The following is a 24,975-nucleotide window of genomic DNA, read 5'->3' as shown; positions in this document are numbered from 1 at the left end:
CCAAAGCTATATATGTATTTCTAAGAGTCCAAATATATCTGGAAAGAATATTTTACACGGATCTTCTCTCTCATGTAAGCGACACAGAATGGGCCACCTGGGTAAAATCCATTTTGCCCCATGCTATGTCTCTGATGGTTTGTCTGCTTTAGCGCTGATTCCCATCACATGTTGAGCCCTCTCATACTGAGTCAAAAAAGCTAGCAAGAATGTACTTATTTTTAGCCAATGAGGGAGATCAACTCAAATGCTTAAAATTAAGCACCTGTTCAAATGATCTCCTTATCAGAGCCAAAGTTATCAATTTCTGGGTAATCAATTTGGACAAGAAGTATGTGGCATTTTTTATATTGTGTTCTGTAAAGATAACTCAGTGTAGATAAACCAGTGTTTATTTGTGATTTTAAACTCATTATTCATCACGTTCTTTCCCTCCTCCACCCCAAGCAAAACTCCTGGTGAACTGGATGAGAAATTTGCCCGAGAAATTACTTTGTAATAATATCTACTCTGAGTAGCTGAGTGAGAAAACATGAAACAGAAAGCAAGACAGTTCCCAAGAACTAAAATGTGACTTGTGCTGGAGAGGAACTGATATCTAGAGATGCACAGAAAGCATACCAAAATTTTGAGAAAACTGGGTCCCAGATTTATTCTGATAGGCAAAAAACACCTAGGAACATCCAAACCCCAGTAAGCATCTGAGAAAACAAATTGTCTTTTGAGTACAACTGATGCCCTTCTTTTAATGAGTTTGTTTGGTGAACTGGCCTGCGATCAGAATCAGACTGAGTGTCCTCAGCACAAATAAAGCATGCTGAATTGAGAGTCAAGGACTCCCATGACTAAGGATCAAATTTAATGGAGGTTTGTGGTTACTGCTTTATTACAGATTTTGAAACATCAGTCTTCTTGCTTTGTACAAACCAAATTTTTCCAGTACTCCGAACATTCTGAACATATGCCCTTACACAAAAATCTAACACGCAGAAAATGCTCCCTCTTCACTAGTTTAAAAAGCAAACCAAAAACAAAAATAAATCTAATTTCCATGAAATTTGCCATGTAGTTTGACTATGGTGTGATCTAAGTGCAACTGTTTATTCTTAATAATTTCTGAGCTAAAATTCATCACTAGCATAATTAATGGAGTTGCACTCACTTCTGAGAGCAGTGAATTCCAATAAGAATAGAAGTGTTGAAGTCACTCAGCACTTCTGAAAAATCAGGCCACTTCTATTTAGGAACCTAAATGCGGATTTAGAAACCCAACTTCAGGCACAAGAATATGAAAATACTAGTCTTGTTCTGTAATGTATTTTATACCATGCGTTGCTGCCTCAAACATTCTGCACTTTAAAAAATGTCATTTGTCCCATAATGAACACTAGAGGGCATCTTTGCCTTTTCTGGTTCTAAAAGCATGCTACATCTTCTCATCATGCGATCTCCTGGACCTTTAATTACACACTTCAGTATGAATCGCATTCTAGAAGACATTCTTGTCCTGCAAAATGCCTTGTTTGGGAGTCAAAGGTTGGGCAACTACAAGTTGAAATACTCATTATGTAAAGATCTACACTTATCCAGGCTGCTCATATATTGCCCATTGCACATTATTGAGTATGTATAGCGTAATCATTGCTACTTGACACCTTTTGAGAAGAAGAGTTTCTGCAGTAAATCTACACCTCTCCCATTTTGCAATTACAGCTCAACATCTAACAGCACATTTTTTTAGTGAATCAATACCATAATTTTAGGAGCTAGTAAAAAACATCTAAGGCAAAGCACTGCATTAAAGGTATACTACCAAATTGTTTGTTCTGTTATTTTCCTTTTTTTTTTAAATGATATGCAGAGATTAAAGGTTTGCCAAACAAAAAACTGTGTACAGAAATACTTACGCTCTCACTCTGAAAAGGGTTTAGGAAGTTTCCACCCATCTCACCGTCATCCCTGGGAGTGCCAGGCTGATTACTCATGCTCATATTACTGGGAGAGTTCTGTTAAACAAGATTTTAAAATACAGATTAAGTGTTGAAGATTTTAGTTCCTTTCCCAGCTTCATCAAGTATGTCAAAGCACCAGAGGGTGTTCATACAGTGCACTGGGATTTCTGAAGATGAAAGATACGCCTCTGCAGAGTTCTGTATGTTTCAAGTACTAATTTTAACCTGTGTTTTCTCCCCCTGAAGTAGCAACTGTTTATCGTTAATTCTTGCTTTCACGTTATAGCTAGCATCTTCTACTGCAGTCAGAAAAAACTACAAATGGCTTTGTAGGAATAAGAGTTAACTCTCTAACTATATGAAATCACTACAGTCAAATTCAGTGAGATCACAAGCATGTGTCTTGACATATGTGAGCCCAGACTATGTGCCTTAAGTTAGACATGTGGACAGATCCGGGTCATACACACCTTTACAAATCAAAGCTTGTATTTAGAGTCTTTGTTCATGGTGTCTGGCTTGTTGAAATAGCTTCTAGTTCAAATTTTGAGTTGCTAAATCACCAAGAGCAGTTCTATACAGAATTTACAGATAAAAGAGTTAACAGAGTTTTAGATAAAAGATGTCTGAATAGTAGCCAGCTATCAGATTGCGCTTGCAAGTACTTCAGGCAGGAGCTATACTTTTGCTATTTGCTTGCACATAATGCAGTAGGGTCTTAATTTACTTTTTGAGTGTCTCAGGGCAACTGAAATGCTAATAAATAATGACAATAATAAGTCTTAGGCAGATAAATTCTTTTCTTCTGGAAATGTTTCTGCACCACCACCTCTACAATGTTCAGAAAACCTTTTTAAGATTCAGGTAGATATTAGATATAGAAAGAGTAAAATCAGGTAAGTGTCCTAGAAAATACTCAGAGTCAATAGCTAATACATGATTATTGTAGACACTGTAATTAGTTAGGTGTTGTTTACAAAAGTAATCTGTGGTATCCTAAAATGCCTGGAGCATGGATAATTTCCTTTCCATCAATGCTAGACTTCTATTAATAAAGGTTTTGTGATGCAAAAGGAACAGTCAGAGAAAGGAAAGGGTGAAATCATGAACTTGATCTAAAACATTTACTACATCCACCACAGTTCTTCTCTTGATTTTTTTTTAATCCAGAAAATATAACCACAATATTGCTTTGAGATTTTATATATACAAATGCAGCAGGCTTAAAGTTTGGTATGTCATAATAAACTTAACACAAACCTAGTATTGTCAATATGCAAGCTCACAAAATGCAACTTGAAGTAGTATTTTTGATCAGAGAGATCAAATGATAACAGCTGTTAAGAACTGTAAGTCAATTTGTCCTCTTTTTTTTACATTAATTCTCAATTACAATGCTAACATGGTATTTCTGTTAGCATAGAGATTTATGAAGCTTCTTAAAAAAACAAATATACTGCCATTAGAAAATAAATACATGATGTCTTCATTTAGTACAACTAAGGCTGCAAGGGCAAACTTTGAGTGAAGAATTTTGCTTAGGCACTGAAACTTTGCTATTATGTTTTGGCCATATTCCCCCAAAGGAAGACCACCATTTTCCCTGGAATTAGCAAATATATTTCTGGGTTCAGTTTGATGTATTTATTTTCAGATATGGATGAAATGTATAATTAGTTACATAACCCCATGCAGGCATAATTGGTTTGAGTTAGCACCTGAAACACAGCTTATAAAGTAGAGTCAAAATCCCTCCCTTAGCCCTTTGGTTCACTGGTTTTCAAACTGTGATCCTCAGATCTCCAAGAATCACTGGAAAACAAGTGAGGGGTCCATCAAAGGCAGCTCAAAGAATTAACTAGTCGAATAACATCAGGCAATTAAATTTGCTATACAATAAAGTTAGTATAGCAAATATTTACGGATCCACAACTTGGAAAAGGTTGACAACAACTGCTTTAGTTCAACCACAGCTACTGTACCTGAAGCAAGAATTAAGTCAGGGAAGTCCTGTTGCCTATGTTATGCGGGAGGCTATACTAGACAATCACATCAGTCCCTTCTGGCCCCAAAATCTACAAATATATAATACAGTTTAAAAATCACTAAGGCCTTATCATGATTATTGTTTATATGATGGTCCCAAACCTTTTTTCATGCTGTAGGGTTTTATCCCTATTTTATCTTGCTCTGTGTAGTATTGAGCTTTGAAATTCTGCAATCGCTACAGTGTGGCACCCCAAAGGTTCAAGTTCCCGACATAAACGCTTTTATAGCAGCTCCCCTGGGCTGCTTTTATCATCAGTATGGGGTCTAGCATTGTAGCACTAGCTGAATTTTTTTCAGAGCAAGTATTTCTTTGATGACTGCCCAAATTCCATGGGCACTGCAAGCAACATTGGTTATTAATGTTTATTTAATATCATAATTTAAGTTCATTTGCTCCCCCATCTCAATCTATTTCATAAAACTTCATGTTTTGCCATTCTGCCAATTAAATTAAAAACTCCTCTGGAAAATGTTGCTATGAATTCTGTGAGTTCTACTGATTCTGCCAAGACTGGATTAATTTTCTGCATCGCATGGGGATAGATGATGAGCTCCTCTAACATGCATTTTACTCCAAAAGATCCTGTGTCCGCACTAGAGTATCTAGCACCACATGCCCTAAACTGTGTTAGTTTCAGTGAACAAATTGTGTCATGTTAATTAGTACTCTGGAATCTACTTGTGAAAAAGCCAGTTGCACAACTAGCTGGTGATGTGTAAAGGGAAACCGAGCAAGTACAATCCTGGTAACTGTACAAAATCAGCCACATACTAATTTTGCATGCATCAAACCCTAGAAATCTGCTATTCCTTGCACACAGAGCTTTTCCAATCAAGTTTCAAAAGCACTAAGTTCTACTACCTACCTGAAATTGCCAATGCTATACACAAAACTCTGCCCAAACACTCCTACCAGCATCAATGAAAGCTGCATGTTGGGCAGAGCGCTACTCAGAAAAAGATACTTAAAAGCTATTATATATAATGGTATAACAACACAACACTGTTACTGCCCAAGTAAACATCACTTTTCCTTTAATTATTTGAGAAAGACTTGCATCAAGTGTGATTTCCATGATATACTTATTAACAAATTACAAGAATTCCAGGTAAATTTTTGGATCCACATTTTAGAGCTCCTGATACTCATACTAGGCATATATACTACTGCTTAGTATCAGTGGGTTGAATATAGGTTTTTAAAAATAATTTTAGTGACTAGCTAAGAGAAAATGTTGTATTTCACAAAAATAAATAGCTGAAGAAAAAGTATGGACATTATTAAAAATGTCCTGTATGTTTATTATCCCACTGGAGTTTTATATTGCATCAATCACTGTACAACTAAGCAGAACACACCTAAGGCAACATGATCACTTCATCCTATCTTTATCCTCTTTTCAGGGCCTGAAAATGTTACAGATCTTAAAAACTTAAAAAATGTAGCATTGCTATAGATATAGCCCCAAATGACCTCCCCACCAAACTGGGGAACAGTGTAATGCTCTCCTCCTCCTCCACCTTGGATATACAAATACGTATCACTAAGATTGATTGCTGCCTTTTGAACATTTTGAAGTGTTTTAAATAGATTCATACTACAAACTTCTATTTTAATCCAAAGATTTTAGGTAAATATTTTGTTCCCTTTTGACATATGTGTTTGTATCTTACTATATCATAGTGTGAGCGTCAGAGTATATCTGCAGTGACATCCTTAATGTGACCAAAGCATGTGCAGACAGGTCGTAGGCAGACTTGAAATGGCAAAGTCTGTACTGAGAGAAGTTTAGCCACAGCACTGTGCTGCTTAGTCTTGGCTCACCCAAGAAACCTTAGCATGTAATTTGTTCAGAACAAAACGTCATGTTTTTCTTTTGGAAATGGATCAGAATTTTGTTACAGTAATTTCAAATGAATGTGTTATAAAATTTTAACTGTAACAATCCCTTCACCAGTTTCTGTATTTTTAGATCAAAAGCACAAAAGTGCAGAGTGCATTTTAGTGGTATTTTTGTTAGTTTCCATCAGTTACGTCTGCTGACGCTGAGTACAAAACATGGTGTTTTACAGGGACAGATTTCTACCACTTTATCAACACCAAATAAGCTCATTAATTCCTTCTTTGAATAAGTCCTTAAATTAATAATGATCACAGATGTAGTAGGCTTTTATTTTTATGGAAGAAATGACACATTCAAGCATGATATGATTTTTGTAGATGCAGCCCCCTGCAGGTTAAACTCACATTGCATATACTATTTAATGGTTGTGTTACCAGAACAGTGCTTCTTCTACAACTACTTTTTAATCTTGCTTTTAGGGACTTAGTGATTAAGATATTAACATTGCTGTAGAGAGGTGACAAATGCAATCATGCACTGCATAAAAGTAACATCCTAATGACATTTTTCCAAATTTACATTTAACTAGAATTGATTATTAGACCAATATTCACTTGTCTTACCAGTATGGAACAGTATAACATGACCAACCAGACTGTGAACTAGATATGTATTAATCACATTAATCAACACACACCATTATGCAACAGAAAATAATATACTTATTATACTCCCTATTGATTATAGGTATTATTTTTAAACTTTCAATTAATGCAAATTCTGTCTGCACAGCCTCCAGAGAGTAGACAAGCTGAAAACGTAGAAACATAACAAAAAGTTTAACCAAGACAATGAGGAGATGTGTTTAGAGTGAAATATCATTCTAAAAATTTCAAATATTTTATTAGATACTCACTTTGGAAATACTGTCCATGTCTCCTGAGCCTTAAATTAAAATAGATAATTATTCAATTAGTTTTGAGCTGAAATTAATCTATGATATTATCGTATTTAAACATACAGTTTAACAGCAATATGTTAAAACATAACCACGCTTGAACTCTCTTCCATCCCACTGTCTCTTTCAGAGAAAGTTTATAGTCAGTATTAAATAATGGTAGTTCTTTCTCTGTGCGCACACGTACTGTAAAAAGGGGGAAAAGAATGAAGGATACAGTTCTGATCTGTATCCATTCCTTAAACAGCATCCTTTAGGATGAGACAGCCTGGCACAGCTCAAAAAGGGGTTATGTCCAACCTCCCTGTTCTCTTTAGCTATGGTAGGCAGGGTACAGCTATTACAGTTCATTTTGGGTACACCTCAGGGAAACATTGCTTCAGCTTGAGAAAAAAAAGTAGTTATGGATAACTAATAAAAGTTAATGTTCCTAAAAATAATGACCACCATTTTTACTGAACCTTAGCTATCCAAAACTCCCTAAAAGACTGCTAGTGGAGTATCTCCAGGGTCAGTGGGGCAGGTGGTGGTATTTCATCAATGTCTTTGCCACCAAAAGCAGACATCTACTACTGAAATTGTCTGAAATGACATCAGCTTTGGATGCAGTACAAATTCTGATGATGATAATTTCTTTCAGAAGAAAGGTGATTCTAAGAAGGAATGCAGTAATAGAAACCAAATAAAACTCAGTATAATGTGTGCAAGACTAGCGAAAGAATTTTTCTCATATGCTGTAGCTCTCACTTGAATGAAGCCAAGAATGAAGAAAATATAATTTTAGGATCAATGTATCAAAAAAAGAGCATTCCTAGCATCAACAGACAGTAAACAATTCTGGTCACCTATTTTCAGGGAAGACAAAACTGGAAGAGTGTAGAGAAAAACAATCAAGAAAATGGAGTTGTGGGAGGAGACTGAAATAGCTTGGTGTACTTAGCAAGGCACATTAAGGCTGAGAAAGAATATGATTTCTCTCCATAAGTACTCCATATACATAAACACTAGGAAGAGGAAGAGTCATTTTGTCATGGACAAAATAAATTTTGGTGGAAATTAGAGAAAGATTTCTTTCTAACTGTAAAAGCTGTGAATAGATATCCAGTAGAAGGGTTGTAGTCAAAGAAGCTAGAAAACTTTCTAGCTCAGATGCGAGCTTGACCAATTTATGCTTGCAATTATGTGACATATCTGCCTGTACAGCATGGAATGAAATGCAGGAGATCTCTTCCAGTCTTATACCCGCCAAAGAACTCAAGTTTCATCCTGGAAATGAAATTTACTTCAGAAAACAGTTGTAGTTGGTTTGACTAAACATGTAATTATTTTCATTACAAAAAATAACTGATCAAATGCTAGGTAGACATAGAATCCTTCTATAACTTCTTCATTTGTATTTTTTCCTGTAGCTAAGAAATAATCCTCAGGCTATCAGAAGTGACAAAAAAAGAAGTGATTAATCTTTACAAAGTTTTTCACTTCCTTCAAAATAATGCACATCATTATTCATTAAAGCAGCAGCCCATTTCAGGATTGCAATATGTAATAAGAAAGGCTATAAAGTCACAAGGTGGCCTTATGCAAAGTGATCTAAGTATCTGAGATACCTGGTTTTCCAGAAGGTAAACTGTTCTGTTGCTCAAAATATGTCGGTTAAGTGAGGTCTGATGGTCTCCCCCTAAAGTTTTTTTTTTTTTTCCTCATCTTGTCAAAGCCTTTTCCTATTTCTCCCTCGTTCTTACCTGATTATGTATCTTGTCTTATAATCTCCAACTTCCGGACTATAACTAGTCCAACTTCTGGACTATTTCATTCATAATGCAGTATGGAATGAAAAGGTGTTAACTGCAGTGTGGAATTTAAGTTAGTCTATGTCTGTGCTGGGAAAATGATAGAGTTTTTCTTCAGGGACAGAAGCAAGGTCCCCCTGTGACAGCTTGGCTTGTGCATGCCCATCATATATGTAGCTTGCTTGGGTTTTTCCTCATAAAGGGAAATGCTATTCAATAGTGTTGCTGGTGCCTGTGGATGCATAAGACGAGCTCCCAGATGTAAAAGAGAACCTTGCTGGTGGGAAATAGAGATAGAAGAGGAAAGGGATCAGAAGTCTTTGCAGACTAAGTTTCTCCTTGCAGTTGCCTGCAAGACCCACACTCCTTGGTGCAGGCAGAAGTAAAGAACTGTATTCAGAGTTTCTGGCCTAATGTTATGTTATGAGCACAAAAAAATACAAAGTATGTATTTACCTTGTCAGTAAGGAAGGCTTAAATGCAATTTATTGAGCTGCAGCTTGTTGCTCAAATCTCTTTCAACTGTCTATCATCCTTCCAGCAAACAGGATGAAAAAAAGTTTACTAAGCTAGTCCGAGGATAAAGCAGCGAATGTTTTGTAGAACTGTGAAAGGTTTCTCCCTTAGGTAGGAGTCCTTCAAAAATCGTAGTGTCAAAAGTAAAAGGGTACAGTCTTCTTCCTGCCTCTGTATACCCTGACAAGAATGCATGTTCTTTCTTGGTGTGTTAAATGATCATGTCTGAAGCTGCTTTGCAAAGGGAATAATAAAACTAAGAGACAGAAGGCTAGAACAAGTGACATCAGATTGTTGGGATTACAACAGCTTAACACATAGATCAATATACGTAACAACTTACTTCCATGTACTTGGTTAGAATTTGGACCAACACCTCACAAAAGATCTCAAGTTTTTGAAAGAGGAAGAGAGTTAAGGAGAAAAGAGTCTTATGCCATCACTTCTACGTTATTGTGATGGTATAGTTTTAGAGTAGTTTTAGTCAACTGGTTTAAAACTATACTCTGTTATATAAATAACATTCAGTAACTTTCTTCCAGAGATGCACTATATATACTAATTCATATGCTTAAAACGTACTTTAATTCTTTTTGATGTATATACAGCATTTTAGTTTCTAAAAGATTTTTACACAGTCTTCCACATAATTCAGAGAACTAGTCATGGAAAATGGCACTGGTCATTGAAAATTCACAATGTTCATAATATTTACTATCATTACCTAATGATCCATTCATATGATGTGAATCCATTCCACCCAGTCCACTCATAGGTCCATCTGACCCTGGCCCCATTGGAAACTATAAAAGGATCAGACATTAAAAACTGGTGTTACTGTACAAATTTACTGTAGAAAATCTAATAAAAAGAAAATATTTCTCAGAAAAAATAACAAAGGAAAAATGCACAGCTCCATCTCTGTATGTGAAAGTGAAGTGAAAGTGAAGACTGCAAAAAGTGTTATTGTTTTTGTTTACTTTTTCCAATGTCCAACTCATCTGTATAGGTGACCTAGGTGACATATGACCTAGGAATGATTTATGATATACTTTCACACTTCTTGTGTGATTTTCAAATATGTTAGTGCTGACTACACTGCCATTGAGGTTAAAGAGAATTTTACTATTCACTTCTATAAGTAGGTGATTAATTAATATTTTCAAATTCCACCCTGCCTATACTGAGTATTCTGCACTACCTTTGCAATGTGAACAGTTTCTGACTGATTTCTGATATTAACCTTCAATTGTTCAAAAACTTTACAGCATTTGCATTATAGCACATTTGCTAAATTCACTGATTTGGCAATATCCAAATACCCATATTCTTAAAGTTCTACTGGCCTTTTTTTCAAAAGGATCACAAAACATGGACTGTAATTAGACAGAATATGGTAGTAATCAGATAAATACAACTAAACTGAAGATACAGAAAGAGATGAGAAAAGAAACAAGCTTTACAAATCCAGATTTTTGTCAGTTCTAGAACTGCTGAAGTTTGGGCTGAAATAGTCACCAGAAGAGTAGCTAATGAGGCAAATACTTAAATGTTATCAATATTTTTCGTTCTTACCCTGTAGATGAACAGGGAAGTTTATTTCTTCTTAAAGGTATTAATTCTATCACTTTTCACGGAGTGGTAGGACAACATAACACTGGGTTACTTTCAATAGATTGCATCTCCTTCTCCAGGAGTAGAGACTTTTTTAAAACAAAAGTTTAAATTGTTCAGAAAGTAAAGTTTGATGGCAGCTCCTATAATGGTCATACTGTACAGAAGCATTGCAGTGTGACAAACTAAGTCATCTCCAGGACTCACATGTGTACACCTTTAAGGTCTTTTCCTTGAAGAAAAATGGGCTCCAATGATTATTTTGTATATATTAGCATGACTGATTTGCAAAACATTAAAAGCACTAAAAAGGACATGATGGGGGTAAGCAACTTATGTGTCATCCATTAAAATGGAAAACTTAGTATTAATCATATGTCCTGGAAACATACTAGCTGGATAAAACAAGGCTTTATAATTCAAAAAATACAACTAAATTTATATTTACATTAGGTCTGTTGGGTCCAGGTGGTACTGCATTCATTAAAGTGTACATGTTGTCTCCAGAGTTGGTTGAATCTGTAATAAGAGATTATTTTAAGTGCTAATATATACCTTTCAATAAAACTACTCGCCTAATACATTTCTTGTCATTTTGTTCATATTATTTCTATGCCTGAATCACTGATACACAGTGGCAATATAATGGAAGATTTCATTCCCTTGCTATCTATTTCTACACACAACAGAACTATGAAAAGAAATAATTGCAATAGTTCCTAGGTGACTACTTCTAGACTCTAGTTTTATGCATGACTGTTAAAAGGTTTATAAATCACCAAGTATCTGTAACTATTTAATTCCTTAAACCTTTTTTCTTGGAGCTCAAAATTACTTCACTCATCTTCAATATTCTCTATGAAACAGGAGTTTCTGTCTTATAAATATTTCCTGTAATTTGTTTTCCATCTGTAATAATAGCTTCTCCTTATACAGACTTCACATTTGTATAGTCAATGAAAATCTTTTGTTCTCATCTGTGTCACCCTACTGGATTTTGGATATATCTAACTATTCAGCAGAATACTGTGCGAAGGACAGCTTTAGCTGATATATCTTCATGGTACAGTATGGCACAATGCTTCAAAACTGGCCCGAGTCCAAAACCAACAATATCATGTTGGGACAGTGGGATGTCTAAGCTAGCAAATTCTGCCAACAGTTTTACTAGGCCTTTCCAGACATTGACAGAGCTATACTGCTTCTTAATCTGGGATTAACTCACACAGAACTGGAAGAGAGATATGCCCCTTTTCTCCAATGAGTGTATATGAACTTTCAAACTGGAGCACCTCCAGAGTTGAAATGAAAGGTTTAACTAACAAGACATACAGAATACAACCCGCTTAACTCTTCTACTTGAACTTAGAAGAAACCAATGCCTGCTGCTAACACACACAAAATCTTAATATTCCTCATCAGTATTTGTAAGGAAGAGAATGCAAAAAATGCAGCAGATTAGTAAACAAATTCAGCAAAAACTCTTTCACAAGGGAACTTGACGAGAGATAGGCAATGTAGCAACAAAGTTTACTGAGCAGAAAATGACCTCAGAAAAGTCTAAATAAATCCCTAAGGGGACCATGTATCTTTAAAAATTATAGGCAACTCTGGAAAAACAGTACCTCTATAGTCTGTGTAAAAGAGTAAAAGAGTAATAGAATAGCTAAGTAGCTGAATACCTAGTTCCTCCAAAAGACCATTTCATTTCTTTGAACCATGGGTTTTGAGCTTAACAATGCACAAAACATGGCTGAGCTGTAAATCATTTTTCAAGACAAAGTGATAGGGGAATTTTGAGTCAGAACTAGTGAAAGCAAGGAAGCCTCAATCAGACTGAAGTGAGTTGAAAGTGGGAATGCCACCTGATCGCGTGAAAGAACTTATTTGTGCATTCACAGGGCAGTTAAAATAATGGTCATTGACTATTCCTTAACTTTTCTAATACAATTTTCTAAGCATTAGCGGAGGAGAGTAAATAATTCCATTATATGCAGAGGAATATGTATCTCTAGAACATTCAAATATACTTTCTGAAGAAGAGGGACACCAAAAGCTTTTGGCCTAAGGTTAGAAAAAGTAAAATTAGAATTTAAAAGTTATTTTTAATGTTCGAGGAGGTGGAGAACAAGTGCTTTGACTACCAAATCCCTTTGAAATGAATAACCCTGGCTCTCCACAGAGAAACACATCCCTGTGCTCTATCGGCTTCTGTAAAAAAATACATATGAGTTGATGGGCCATGGGAACATATAGAGCTGGAAGGTTTTTTTTTCAGAGGTGAGTAAGTACCTTTGCAAAATTCTCAGGCAGCCAATGTGCGAGTGTTTTTATACTTTGGAAGACAGAAGCCTTAAAATACCTTAGAGTTTCTTTAATTGAAAACGGAAACAATTCCTCAACAGAAGCTTTACTCAGAGCGCACACAGACAACTAACACGTGCCATAACTGCAGTGCTGATTGTTTTTAAAAATGTAGGCTCTCTATGGGTTTGTTTCTATGTTAAAAGAGATTTTAGCTTTTAACTACCAGCTCACATTAATTTTCATTTTTACTAATAATATGAACAAGGAAGCCCTAGTCTTTATCTCAAGTTTAATTATTAAAGCCCTGGAATTATATTTAATGAAGATTCTACAGTGGTGCAAGAAGTTTTCACAGGAAGTTAGGCAACTTCCCCTACCCTCTTGTGCTGCAAAGGATAGAAAGAACATGTAGGACTGAGGATATCATTAAGGTGAAAAGGTCCCTTTTAGCTGGTGAAAGAGACAGATGTTGGCCCAAAGGAGCCCAAATATCTACTGAATACTGGGTTACATAAGATGTATTTAGTTTCTTTTCAACACATTTTGGATGCTATCCAAGGGAGAGGAACATCCTCCCAATCTTGCAGTTTCTCCTTATGTCAGATACGTTGCAGAAGACCGATCGAGGGAGATACATGTATATATTGCCGATCAATTCTGAGCCTTGAGACCCTAGTTAGCTGTCTTGAATCTTCCCACCCTTCTCCCTGATTATTTAAACTTGAATAGGAATGGTGGCCAATCTTCCAGATGGCCAAATTCTCCCTGTGGCCAGAATTCCAAGATACAGATCATGCAACTGGGAGAAACAACGCAGCAGTAAAGTCCTAGGAACAGATCACAAATAGGACATGGCAATCGTTCCTCTGGGGCCTTACTCCTCCATTGCAGGACAGAGCAGAGCAATTGTCCAGTTCAACCCTGCTGTCAGTCAGATGACACAGCCAGAGGATGCAGTCATGCTTGTGATTCATACATAGCTCAAGAGCTATATATTGATCAGGTCCATCCCATAGGATACTACAGGGGAACTTGCACAGGATTCAGAAATTTCCTGATTTCCAAAATGGTGGAATTGCTGCAAAGGATATGAGCAGAAACAAATATATATTCTGTCTTCTTTCTTTTTTTTTTCTTTTTTTCCTTGCTATTGTTAAAATAATGCAAGAAAAGATGGGCTCAAGAGCCAGAGATATGAATTGCTTTGAACTGTAGAGATACTGTAAAATGCTTTCTATCTCTGCAACACAGCAGGGAGAGAAAGAGAGTGAAAGAGTATTAAGAAAAACTGATACAAAAAGTACAAAACTAGTACCTTTCTATTAGCTGTTCCTTGCTGAAAAATGTATAGAATTGGATCTATCCATTTGTGTGCATTAATAGCATAGAAAAATCAGAAAAAAAAAGAATTTGGGTACTTCCTAAAACCCTTAATACTTTGCTTTTATTTTTTTTCTGAATATATTTCAATACCTGCTGGACTAGGCATGATGGGTGTTCCTGGTGGCCCTCCACCTCCCGGAGGACCCTAGAGTGGGTAGAAAATACTAGTTAGCATAAAAGGAAAAAAAAAAACACAGTAAAGAGTGAACACAGTACAAATAAAAAAAAAGTATCATAAAGTATCATAAATGTCAAGATTTACTTTACTAAAAACATGCACGTTTTCTGATAAGCTAACAAAACAACCCATTGAAAGATTAAGATAATGATGCTGGTCATCAGACTCTGGCACAGAGTTTTGGTATATGTAGATCTACGGATCCAAGAAGATCCATTAGTCAAGAACACTGAATCATGCCACGAGTCAGAAAAGGACACTTGGATAAGGGCATAAGACAACCGTATTTAATTCCCTCCATCCACTTTTGTTACCACTGGTTTTCATTCATTAATGGCAGCATAACAGCACTTGCGAAGCACAAAATAAGGAGATGTCTTATGGGTACAGAAGAGACTAGACATCTAAGAAAGTTTTCTCTTTTAGGCAGACTTGGTATCTTGATTTTCTGGCAATCCCAATTCAGTCTGTGTAATATTCTACAATTCTTTTCTATAGTATCTGTAGATAAAATTCATTCACAAATTAACAACAAAGGAATAAAAAAGTGTCAGAATGATACTAGCTGCCAAATTTAGATATATTCATATCACTTGCCTATAGTGCTAAATCAAAGAAAACAAAAAAAATCACAGAACATCTACTTTCTCACTTTCAGGTATTTCTGTGTTACAAATCTTTTCATGACTAAACACTATACACAGACTGCTCTGGTCATTAAACAAGCTTTTTAAAGCTTGAATTTAAAAATTCAATTAAAAAAATTTAATTTAAAAATGCTTCAAATAATTTTATTCTGAACATCCTAATAATTTAGTAAGAACTGAATCGTAACTTCTTGCTTCCTACATTTGTAAATCCATTAATATTTTTAAGTAACAGGAAAACTACCTTCTTATCGTTTGAGAAAAATGTTCTAATATCAATAAATAAACTGTTCTCCCCACCATTTTCTATAATAGAAATTATGCACTAACACTAACACACAGAAATTATATCACTAACAAAAGAAGATTTTCATTGCTATATGACTTCTATTATATTTTACGTCTTTCGTCTTATTTAAAAATAGTAGATTTACTTTTTCAAACAAAGGGATTATTTTTCACTGAATATAAAAGTTTGATTATTTCTGTATGTTTAAAAGGATATTGCAGAGATTTGCCATGATACCTATTCACTGAAATAATCTGGAAGGAGGAAGAGAGGTTTTGGAATTAAACAAGAGACATTATTTCTCAATGGCCTACTAAAAATAACATTTCTTACAAAACATTTAGCAGTAATACACTAGTGAACACTATTTTCAGACAACTAAAATCAGGGTTGTAGCAGCTTTCTGAATGATGGCACTCTTCCCCAGGTTCATGCAAGTAAAATGTATAACACTTTAGGGGGAAGCACCCCTGTCTCCCAGTCAGTAGTTAACTATCAGTTAATTGTAGGTAAAAGAAAAATCTTTTACTCAGCAGCAGCAGTCTATCAACATATATACACCTCTATGCCCGTATATGTAACACTATCTACCAGTTCTTCCATCTTGTGCTTCCCGTTTATTTCGAACTAAGCAAGATCACTGAGTATCCCTTTTAAAATTATAGAACATCTACTTGAATGTTAGAACGTGTGAACATGTGAAATTAGGCTTGCTCCACCTTGCAATCCACAGATCATGCTATACAAGTTAAGGCATAGTCACAACTTCATTTCATACTGCCAGAAGCTTCAAAGCACTTTTTCCCCCAAAATTATAATCTAGTTTTTAATTTATATTAACTGTCATTCCTCTGTTAGTAAGCCTTTTGGTATTAGGTATGTTTTCCCTCAGAACGTATTTACATGCAATTAGATCATTTCTCAAAAACCTGTCTGATAAACAAATCAGATTAAGTTCTCTAAAGCATGTAGGTCTACACCATGAATCCTTTGGCTGAAAAACTGATCCTAAAGCTGCCCAGTCCACAGTCTGCCCCCAAACCCTTGCTCCTGCTCCCTTTGTGCTGCCCCTCAGTTTTGCTTATTTAACTGTTCGTGGGGCTGGCATTCATGTCTTCCATTTTCCAGAAAAAACAGCGAGCCTTTCTAAAACCAGACTACTCTCACTGTGAGAGAGCAGGCAAGATTCGTGATGCGCAAGCACCTTCCGTCCCCGGCCCACCCAGTTGCTCCATCACCATGCCCTGCTAAAAGCAGCCTCAGCTCTGCTTGGAGCTTCGTGTGTGAACGTCCCTTTACCTAGTGCAGGCAAAACCAAACCACTTCCACAAGGACCCAGGTCTCCAACTGCTTACACCAGCTTCCGCGTTTCTGAATGACAAGCAGCTCCACTGGCAGACCTGATGGAGTGGTAAACTTCAACAGAAGAGTGAGGATAAGAAATTAGACAGAAATGTCCCCCTCTCTCCTGCAGAGCTGGAGCTCACTGAGTACATCTGTTCAGAGGCTCAGGCATCTTCTCTGGCATTTGAATCTTCTGTGTGTGTTTTTTGCATCTTTGGATATATTTTAATTTCCTTTCAAAGTTCCAGTTAGATGTAACATTCCAGTATCAGGCTCATCACTGTCCTTGGAAAAGGTAAAATTACCTTTCTTTCTTTCTTTCTTTCTTTCTTTCTTTCTTTATCTCTTACTCCTCCTCCTCTATTTCTACATTTAAATATGGTGATGCCTTTTTTGTCACAATCACTTATCCTGGCTGCATTTTGGCTTGATATGAATACACCAATAGTCCTCCACTACAACACATACTTTACCTAGGCTTGCTTCTTTAAAATAAATTTCTATAGTGACTCTTTTTCTAATTTCTCAGGTCTTCATACTTCTCAAAAAACAGCATATGAAGTCAAACATTTCACAAAATGTCTTCAAAATCTGCAGCAATAACTGATCACTAACATCTTTGGCAAAACCAACAAAGAATATTTTTCTCCTGGTAGCAAGACCTTTACAAAGTTCTTCATTTAAATAACTGGTTTGAAGATCAGCAGATTTAGACTGTTTCCACTAAACATGTGGCAAGTGAGTTCTCGAACTACAGACACCTATGAGAAATGCAACACTTTTCGCAGCTGACTGTCGGAATAAGAGACAAAAGGAACAGCTATTTAAGTAAGACATGGTCATCCTTGAAAACTTCATCGCAATTCAGCACTAGCTGTACAGGATCACCTCTCTGATGTAGACTGAAAGTCAAAGAAGACTGTAAGTAGCCCAGATAGATCAAAAACACTGTATATTGCCCTCCTGGTGAGAGGCCCGCTATTGCCACATTCTGGACTAGCTTCAGGTTTTATGTTGATTTAAGCCTTACAGTACATTTGTCTAATCTTCAGGTGATAAAACATGAAAAATCAAGAGAAAAGTCTCTACTCAACCTGACCCACAACATTAGTTTGGAATCCAGCAACTAGCAAAAAAAATGAGAAATGTCAAATGTCTTCAGAGGGAAAGATATAATTGTCCCCCTGCTACATTTTGACTCCTGTACTAAACATATGATACAAACACAAAACAATATCTCTTAGAAAGGGTACATCAGAAGTACAAATAATCCAAGTACAAGAGTAACAACCACACACACACACACACACAAAAAAAAAAGCCGAAAGAAGAAACAAAACTTAATCTCTTGGGATACAGACACAAAATAGCATATGTTCTCCAATAGAAACTACTTTGTTGATAGGTAAAATGTGTTCCTGACATTTCAGAGAGACTATTAGCATTTTGTGCTCTTCTGAATGAGAAATCAGCATGGGATACTATTCTGAAATGTAAACAATTTCAATCTAAAGTAGATAGCAAGAAAATATGATATTATCAACTAATCCATAATAAACTAAGACAATGGCTGTGAAATAAAGACTATGGGGAAGAAAGAGTTATCACCTCTCCAGAAGATAATTGTTAGAATAAAGAATAAAAATATCCCTTAAAAATTTAGCTATGGGGACTCTTCTACACATCCTTTGTAAGAGGAAATTTTCTTCTAGTTTTTCAATTTCTTTGTTTTCCTTAAAAAGTTCAGAAATTCACACACTATTATGTCCCTTAAAAAGCTGGGGGGGTTGTCCTTTTACTGAACACAAGATAATTTATTGGTTAAAGATACATACGCTGAAATAAAATATAGCACTCAGAGCAACATTGACCAGACTGATAATGATTCTAGTAATGAATATCAGCATATGCACTATAGATGGCAGACAAAACAACTAACTGCATATCAGAGGTTCAGTTCTCAAACCTCCCCGCACAAGGATTCTTCTTAACATCTGGACAACTATTTCTTTTTTGTTACAAAAAAATGTAACATTTATTCTAATGAGCAAACAGATACAAGTGTACTTACTACATAGTTCCCAGGAGATGCTGAAGAATAAGGTATCTGCAATATCAACAGAAGCAAAACAGTAATTTCTTCAGCATCAAGATGGAATTCATACCCACATTTATTGGCAGTCATACATTAAAACATATTTGGATAATTCATTTTAAAGATAAAAAAAGATTATGGGGAAAATGCTATAGTCAACAAGCACAAAATTCCTAATTGACAACTCTTCATTATAAATACGTTCAAGATTAAAACTTGCAGTTTAGACATAAACAGAATTTAGCATCAAATACTTCAAATCAAAATATTTCCATTTAAGATTACTGTGCCCTGGTGGCCACTCTACTGAAATCAGTAGGAAAAATATAATGCACATATTTAAATGTCTGCACGTTGCGGTCTGGTACCTATTCTCTATTGTTTCATAGTAAGCGATACATGCACACTGCACGGCCAGCATCTCTTTCAAGATACCAGGTATTTCAAGATACCAAGTTACAGACTCCAGTATCAAATCTAGTCCTTGCAACTGTCAGCAGAATTTTATGATTCTTACTGTGGGAACCACAATAAACTCCGTAAAGAACTGCAGTCTATAGTAAAAGGTTCAGCTGTAATATTATTAAGATAATATGTATTATAAAGCGTAAACTTTAGCAGCACATGCTTGCATTTTATTCACTGGACTTCAAAGTCATCTGGAACAGGAACTAAATTTGTTGGTTCCTGTAGATACCGAACCTTTATTAAAATCCAGATGATAAAAAAGAAAATCATCGCTCTATTCTTTCAGCCTAGAAGATACTCATTTACCTCTTTGCATTATTCTTTTTGTGGCATTTGTTACAGAGGTTATTTGGAGAAATCCAGTTGCCTGTGAATAATCCAGTTTTCCTCTCTATGCAACAGTCTTTGTGAAGATTCTCTCTGGAGGACTAGGGAGTAGTATCATTATAATAGGATGGGGTAAGAATTAAGAAACTGAACTAAGAAACTACAAAATTATTTTGTAGAACAAGCATCTTATAAGATTGTAGACAACTTGTCAGATAACTAATTTTTACAAATGTATCCAGTACTGGACTTCTCAATTACCTTCACAGAATGAAAACATTTTAATTATCTGTTGAAAAATGTCCTAGTGTCCATTTTAGTAGTTTAGTAAGCAAACAAAAGTAGACAGAGGAAGATTTTCAGCTCTTTTTTTTTCTAGCTGGAATTCAGTAGAAATAAAAAATCAAAACTGAGAACAACAAAAAGATCTGATATCCTCTGGCAAGCCAGACCCATCTTATCCAACTACAAGTGCCAGAAAGGGATGCATTTTCATACTAATGATGTATGTCCATTGAAGTAGAATGAAAACTTTACCTATGGGCTTTCTGAAGAAAACAGCCAATGCTGTTCATATGGTAGGCCTTACTGACTGCTTCTTTCTTTAAGCTGCTATTAAACAATGTCATTTTGTAGTTAGTGGAACAAAATCCAAGGGAGTGCACTGGTTTTTACAAAAAACATATCTAAATAGCTGACGTCTTGTAAGCATTTGCTTTATGATTGCATGTTCCTTAGTTAACAAGAACAAATGTGCTTTTATCTATGCAAAATATGTGAGCACACATTAGGGAATATCTTCTAAATCTGTGATTTAAGTAAAGCTGACTGGCCAGATAGCACTGACCTACCTGTCTGCCTTATGCTAGAGGAAGCTAAAAGATATTTTGAATATAACCCAGGATGACTTTTTTGTTAAAGACGTTCCGCAGGTGACTTAGAGATGAAGATGTGTTACATGACTATGAACACAGCTGAATATATACAGAAAAAAATGGTCAATGAATTCTCTGTTAAGGTGTGGTCCTTAGTGCACTTACACTGCATTAGGGTTGACAGGAACAGGCTGTAGAAAAAAAAATATAAAGCAGGCCTTACAGCAGTATGCTACTTGTTGAGTGAACTAGATTCTTTTATTGTTGTTTGGTGCACAGATGAGAAATAATTCCTTAAATATAAGATGATACCTAATGTATTTAGGTATTTACTTACAGAATTGGCATTGGTTGGGTTTGGCCAAGGTCTACCACCCCCTGGGCCCCTGTAACAGAAGATGAAAGATCAGAGTTTACTTCAAAAAACAAAACAAAACAGAAACCTCATCGGCTTCTGATCAATTATGAGGAAGTAAATGTTTTCAAGTAATCTGTTCCCAAAGTAAGTCAGGAGACAGCTTTTCTAAATTTTTTGAACTGTAACTACCTCAAGTTATAATGTTATGGTAAAATTATTATTGTTGCACTACCTTCTTCATTTGACAGTTTACAAGATTATTAAAGATAATGCATTTCTTATTACAACCCTGCCATTCATATTTAAGATATCTGAGATCCTAACTCATTCTGTGGACTTCTGTATTTTCAGGACACTCTGCTAGAAGTGTATCATACTAATTCCTTCCTCAGTGGCCACAGAGGCTATAGTGGAGACCACAGAGTTTTGCATTTGTCTCCGAACACCTGCAAGTTTAAGAAGTGTCAGACCTTCTCCTATTGTGTTCTTGACAGCACGACTTGAAAACCATTGCAAATTTGTTTCCTATAGTGCTTTCCTCTTGTCCAGGGAGAATTTAACTCCATGTTACATAATTGTGACATTTTATTGTGGCACAGGAGTTCTAAAGAGAGTGAAAAATAAGTTCCAAAATTCTTTAAATTCTCATGAGGATTGTTTTTCTTTGCACTTTGTTTGTTGGCACTTATTAAAATATTTGGAGGAAGTATCGCATGTTCTGCAAAAGTCTGTTTACAGTATGGATCAACACAGAAAGGTCCTAAATGCAAATTCAGGCATAGAAACTGTACTCTTGCTTATATAATTAAATACCTTCCTGGGGGATCAAAACATTTATCGATTATGGATCTAGCACACCGCAAGTAGAGTAAGGTTCATAGTAAAGGTAATGCTAGTTCCTTGTAAATGTTTTAATTTAAACAATTTTTTAGAAAAACAAGCCATCCACAGCAGAAAACATGTTGCCACAATATGTATCTAAGGAGCATAAAAATACATGTACATTTACATATTTTATATATTAAAAATTGAAAACATGTCATTTTATACGCAGATTCTGACATACATTTGGATATGTAGCTAAGAATAGTCTGCTGCTTGACTAAAGCTACATTATCTCCACAGAAATCACAGAAGCGTGACAGTGACCATACGCTCGGCAAAACGGAGCCTGCAAACTTGTCCGGCATCCTTCGGTGGCACCTTGCCCAAATGGGACCGTTTTCATTAAGGGGCAGTGTCCTAGCAGCAGGGACAGGAGTGTAACAGGCCAGAGGAGTCTTTGGTAAAGCAAACTCAGACTAAACATCCTAAAAGCAGAATGGAGAAAAGGAAAAAGGAAAAACGCCTTTCCTGACAGAGCACGTCTTTTCTCACCACTCTTGCTGTTATCTTAGCTTCCTCAATTTTAACTGAGCTCAGTAGAATAGTTTGGTGGTTAGGCTTCTTTTAACAGTCTTGAGGGAACTAAACCATATGGAAGGTAAAATCTCAATGTTCATAGTCATAACATATGAATAACTATAATTATTCTTGGTAGCATTAGGCATTCCTAGCTATTTATAAATAGGATGAAATCACTTTTTGAAGGCCTTGACAACATAAAGGCAGAGCAGATGACAAAACTTTTGCTCTTAAAATGAGATTTTGGCCTTACTGGCTTTAGAAAAGCTACATTCCCCACCATTGCATACCCAGTATGGCAGAGATTTTAAATACAGGAAGAAAAGCAGGCTTTATTAATGAGTTCAGGCAGTTCTCTATCTAAAGTTTTGCAAAGCTAAAAACTTTTAAGTAGGTATATTGCCTTAGGAATTTAACATTGAATCTTTCTAATTTTTTATTACATTATTGATAAAACTACAAAGAAGCTGGCTAAAACAATCAACTGAAATAAAGCGAAAATTAAATTAATCATTTCATTTATGCTACTGAATTATTTTTGGCAGGTTGGAAAGACAGAAATGTGGGAAGGGGTCTTTTTGCTAAAACTCTCCCCCTGTCAGAAAAGGCAAACATTTCTGAGTGAACCCTAGATGCGTTCCTTCTCAGCTTAAATAGTTCTTCCATGAAAGCTAAAAATCTATCATTCCAACAGCTCTACATACGATGCTTTGTGTAGCACATTTGCTGGAAGGTATGTCCATGAAGGATTTTAACAATGAGTGGCAGCTCCTTACCCAGCTGTGGGAGACAAAGCAGGGGAAGTTACTCGTAGCACTCATGCAAGAAGTGCCAGGCACAAGCGATTACTGCAGACATGAGGCTCGGGACAAACACTCAGCAACTTCTCTGCTGCTAAAAATTAAAGGTGAGGTGTTTGATGCTTTTTTCTTTCTTTTCTATCATGTACAATATTTGACTCAATGGATCTTCTCCTTCTGTGAAATCAGGAATTTATGCAACAATACTGGAAGTTTGTTTTTATCCCAAAACTCTACAGCTGCGTGTATGATATTAAGTAATACAAATCTACCTGGTAAAAAGCATCAAATCGAATAATGCCATGACTGCAGTGCAGACATCGGTGAAGTACAGAGATACGAAAATGCTAACTCGAATACATAATAAGATTAGCCACAGCAACACCTAAATCTAGATCGGGTCCATGAGAAGACTGCAACACGAATTCCTGTTAGCTTCGTGGTGCTTCTTGTAAGCATGCAAGTTTTGTTTAAAGCTGAACTGGCTTAAAGCCTACATTATCCTGCAGGCTGCACTGTAGACACTCCTAAGAGGAAGCTCACCCTTCATCTAAAAAGCTGTTGGAATTTGCAAATTTACTGGAAGTCATGGGCAGCTCTAAGTATAGACTTAGAAAACTCTGTAGCAGATTCTGCTAGAAAGCCATATGGTTTATATAGAGCTGAATGCTGCTGGCTTTTAAAGCACACACAAAAAAGCTATCCACAAAATTTTTTTTCAAAGCAATGCAGGCAGTGTTTTTCCCTCTTATTAAATGTTTATTTTGGAAGCATCAACAGAGTCATAACACATTATTCTGAATGTACCAAGTCCAAAATAGAGTAATTTACAAAGGATCCACTGCTATGACTAATTACAGCTGCATGCCACCCTTACAGGAAGTCCTATACTGTTGATCCCACTATTTGGAAAAATAAAGTATTTCAGTTTTCTAATGGGCAAATACCAGTAAATTAAACATTCAGATACAAGTTTGTGAATTGAAGTTAAAGAACAAAGTCACTTTTTTTTTCCAGGCATGAGTGAGATACTCTTAGTGCTTTATACAGCTTTGCAAGGTCACAAAAGCCATGAAAAAGTGCCAGTGAAATTTAACACAGCTCTCTGAAATTTACTATTTTGTTCCCAAAGAGGGCATTTTTTCAAGAAGAAACAACATCTTACTAACAACTGCTCCACCAAAGTTCAGCTTAAAACCTTATAGTGAAAATAAAGTTATTCTTAAAAAGACATAGGATATATATCAGCTGTTTCAAACAGTGATCTGATACATATTAGTTAGGATAGAGCAAGCAGTTATTTAGCAGTACTACATTTAAGGAGTATGTGCTCCTGGACTGAAATACTGCCTACGAGCTCTCTGGCTGGTTGTTGCTGTTTTTGACAATAGACCACACATTTTCATCCAGAAAAATGTAAAATTATATTTGGCAGAAACTTACTCTTAAACAAAACAGCTTCTTTGTGAGCTTTCCCATGAGAAAAGGCTGGATTTTAAAATGGCAACTCATTTTGTAGAGTATACATATTTTTATATTTTAACATAGACAGAAATCCAAAAACACTGAGCACAACACAGGAAAATGTAAAGAGAAAATATATCTATGTGAAGACATATGTAAATTAATATGCAGTATACATAATACATGCAAGAGGGAAGTCATCATCTTTCACAGAAATATAAGTACAGTAAATGATCTACACTGTTATTTCTTAGTATCATGCATTACAGAAATTGTAAGGGCTAAAACACAGACTGAATTCTAACACAGTTGG

At 35.8% G+C, this 24,975-nt stretch overlaps 1 protein-coding gene across 4 annotated transcripts in view; it reads right to left on the bottom strand.

The window, feature by feature from the left end:
* SSBP2 (single stranded DNA binding protein 2) overlaps positions 1-24,975 on the bottom strand; it is a 188,100-nt gene that overhangs the window by 7,044 nt on the left and 156,081 nt on the right. For 3 of the 4 annotated variants that reach the window (XM_062600325.1, XM_062600324.1, XM_062600329.1), the window contains 7 exons: positions 20,974-21,022; positions 18,943-18,978; positions 14,504-14,558; positions 11,172-11,242; positions 9,834-9,912; positions 6,762-6,790; positions 1,908-2,006 (listed from right to left, as the gene is read on the bottom strand). In XM_062600325.1, the coding sequence (XP_062456309.1) occupies positions 1,908-2,006; positions 6,762-6,790; positions 9,834-9,912; positions 11,172-11,242; positions 14,504-14,558; positions 18,943-18,978; positions 20,974-21,022 (418 nt within the window). The remainder of the gene's footprint in view (positions 1-1,907; positions 2,007-6,761; positions 6,791-9,833; positions 9,913-11,171; positions 11,243-14,503; positions 14,559-18,942; positions 18,979-20,973; positions 21,023-24,975) is intronic. The other variant, XM_062600326.1, reaches the window with a different exon arrangement.

This window comes from Rhea pennata, chromosome Z, assembly GCF_028389875.1.
Source record: "Rhea pennata isolate bPtePen1 chromosome Z, bPtePen1.pri, whole genome shotgun sequence".
In the NCBI taxonomy this organism is placed as follows: Eukaryota; Metazoa; Chordata; class Aves; order Rheiformes; family Rheidae; genus Rhea; species Rhea pennata.
The sequence above is the reverse complement of the archived record's forward strand: the minus strand, read 5'-3'. Positions and strand labels throughout refer to the sequence as shown.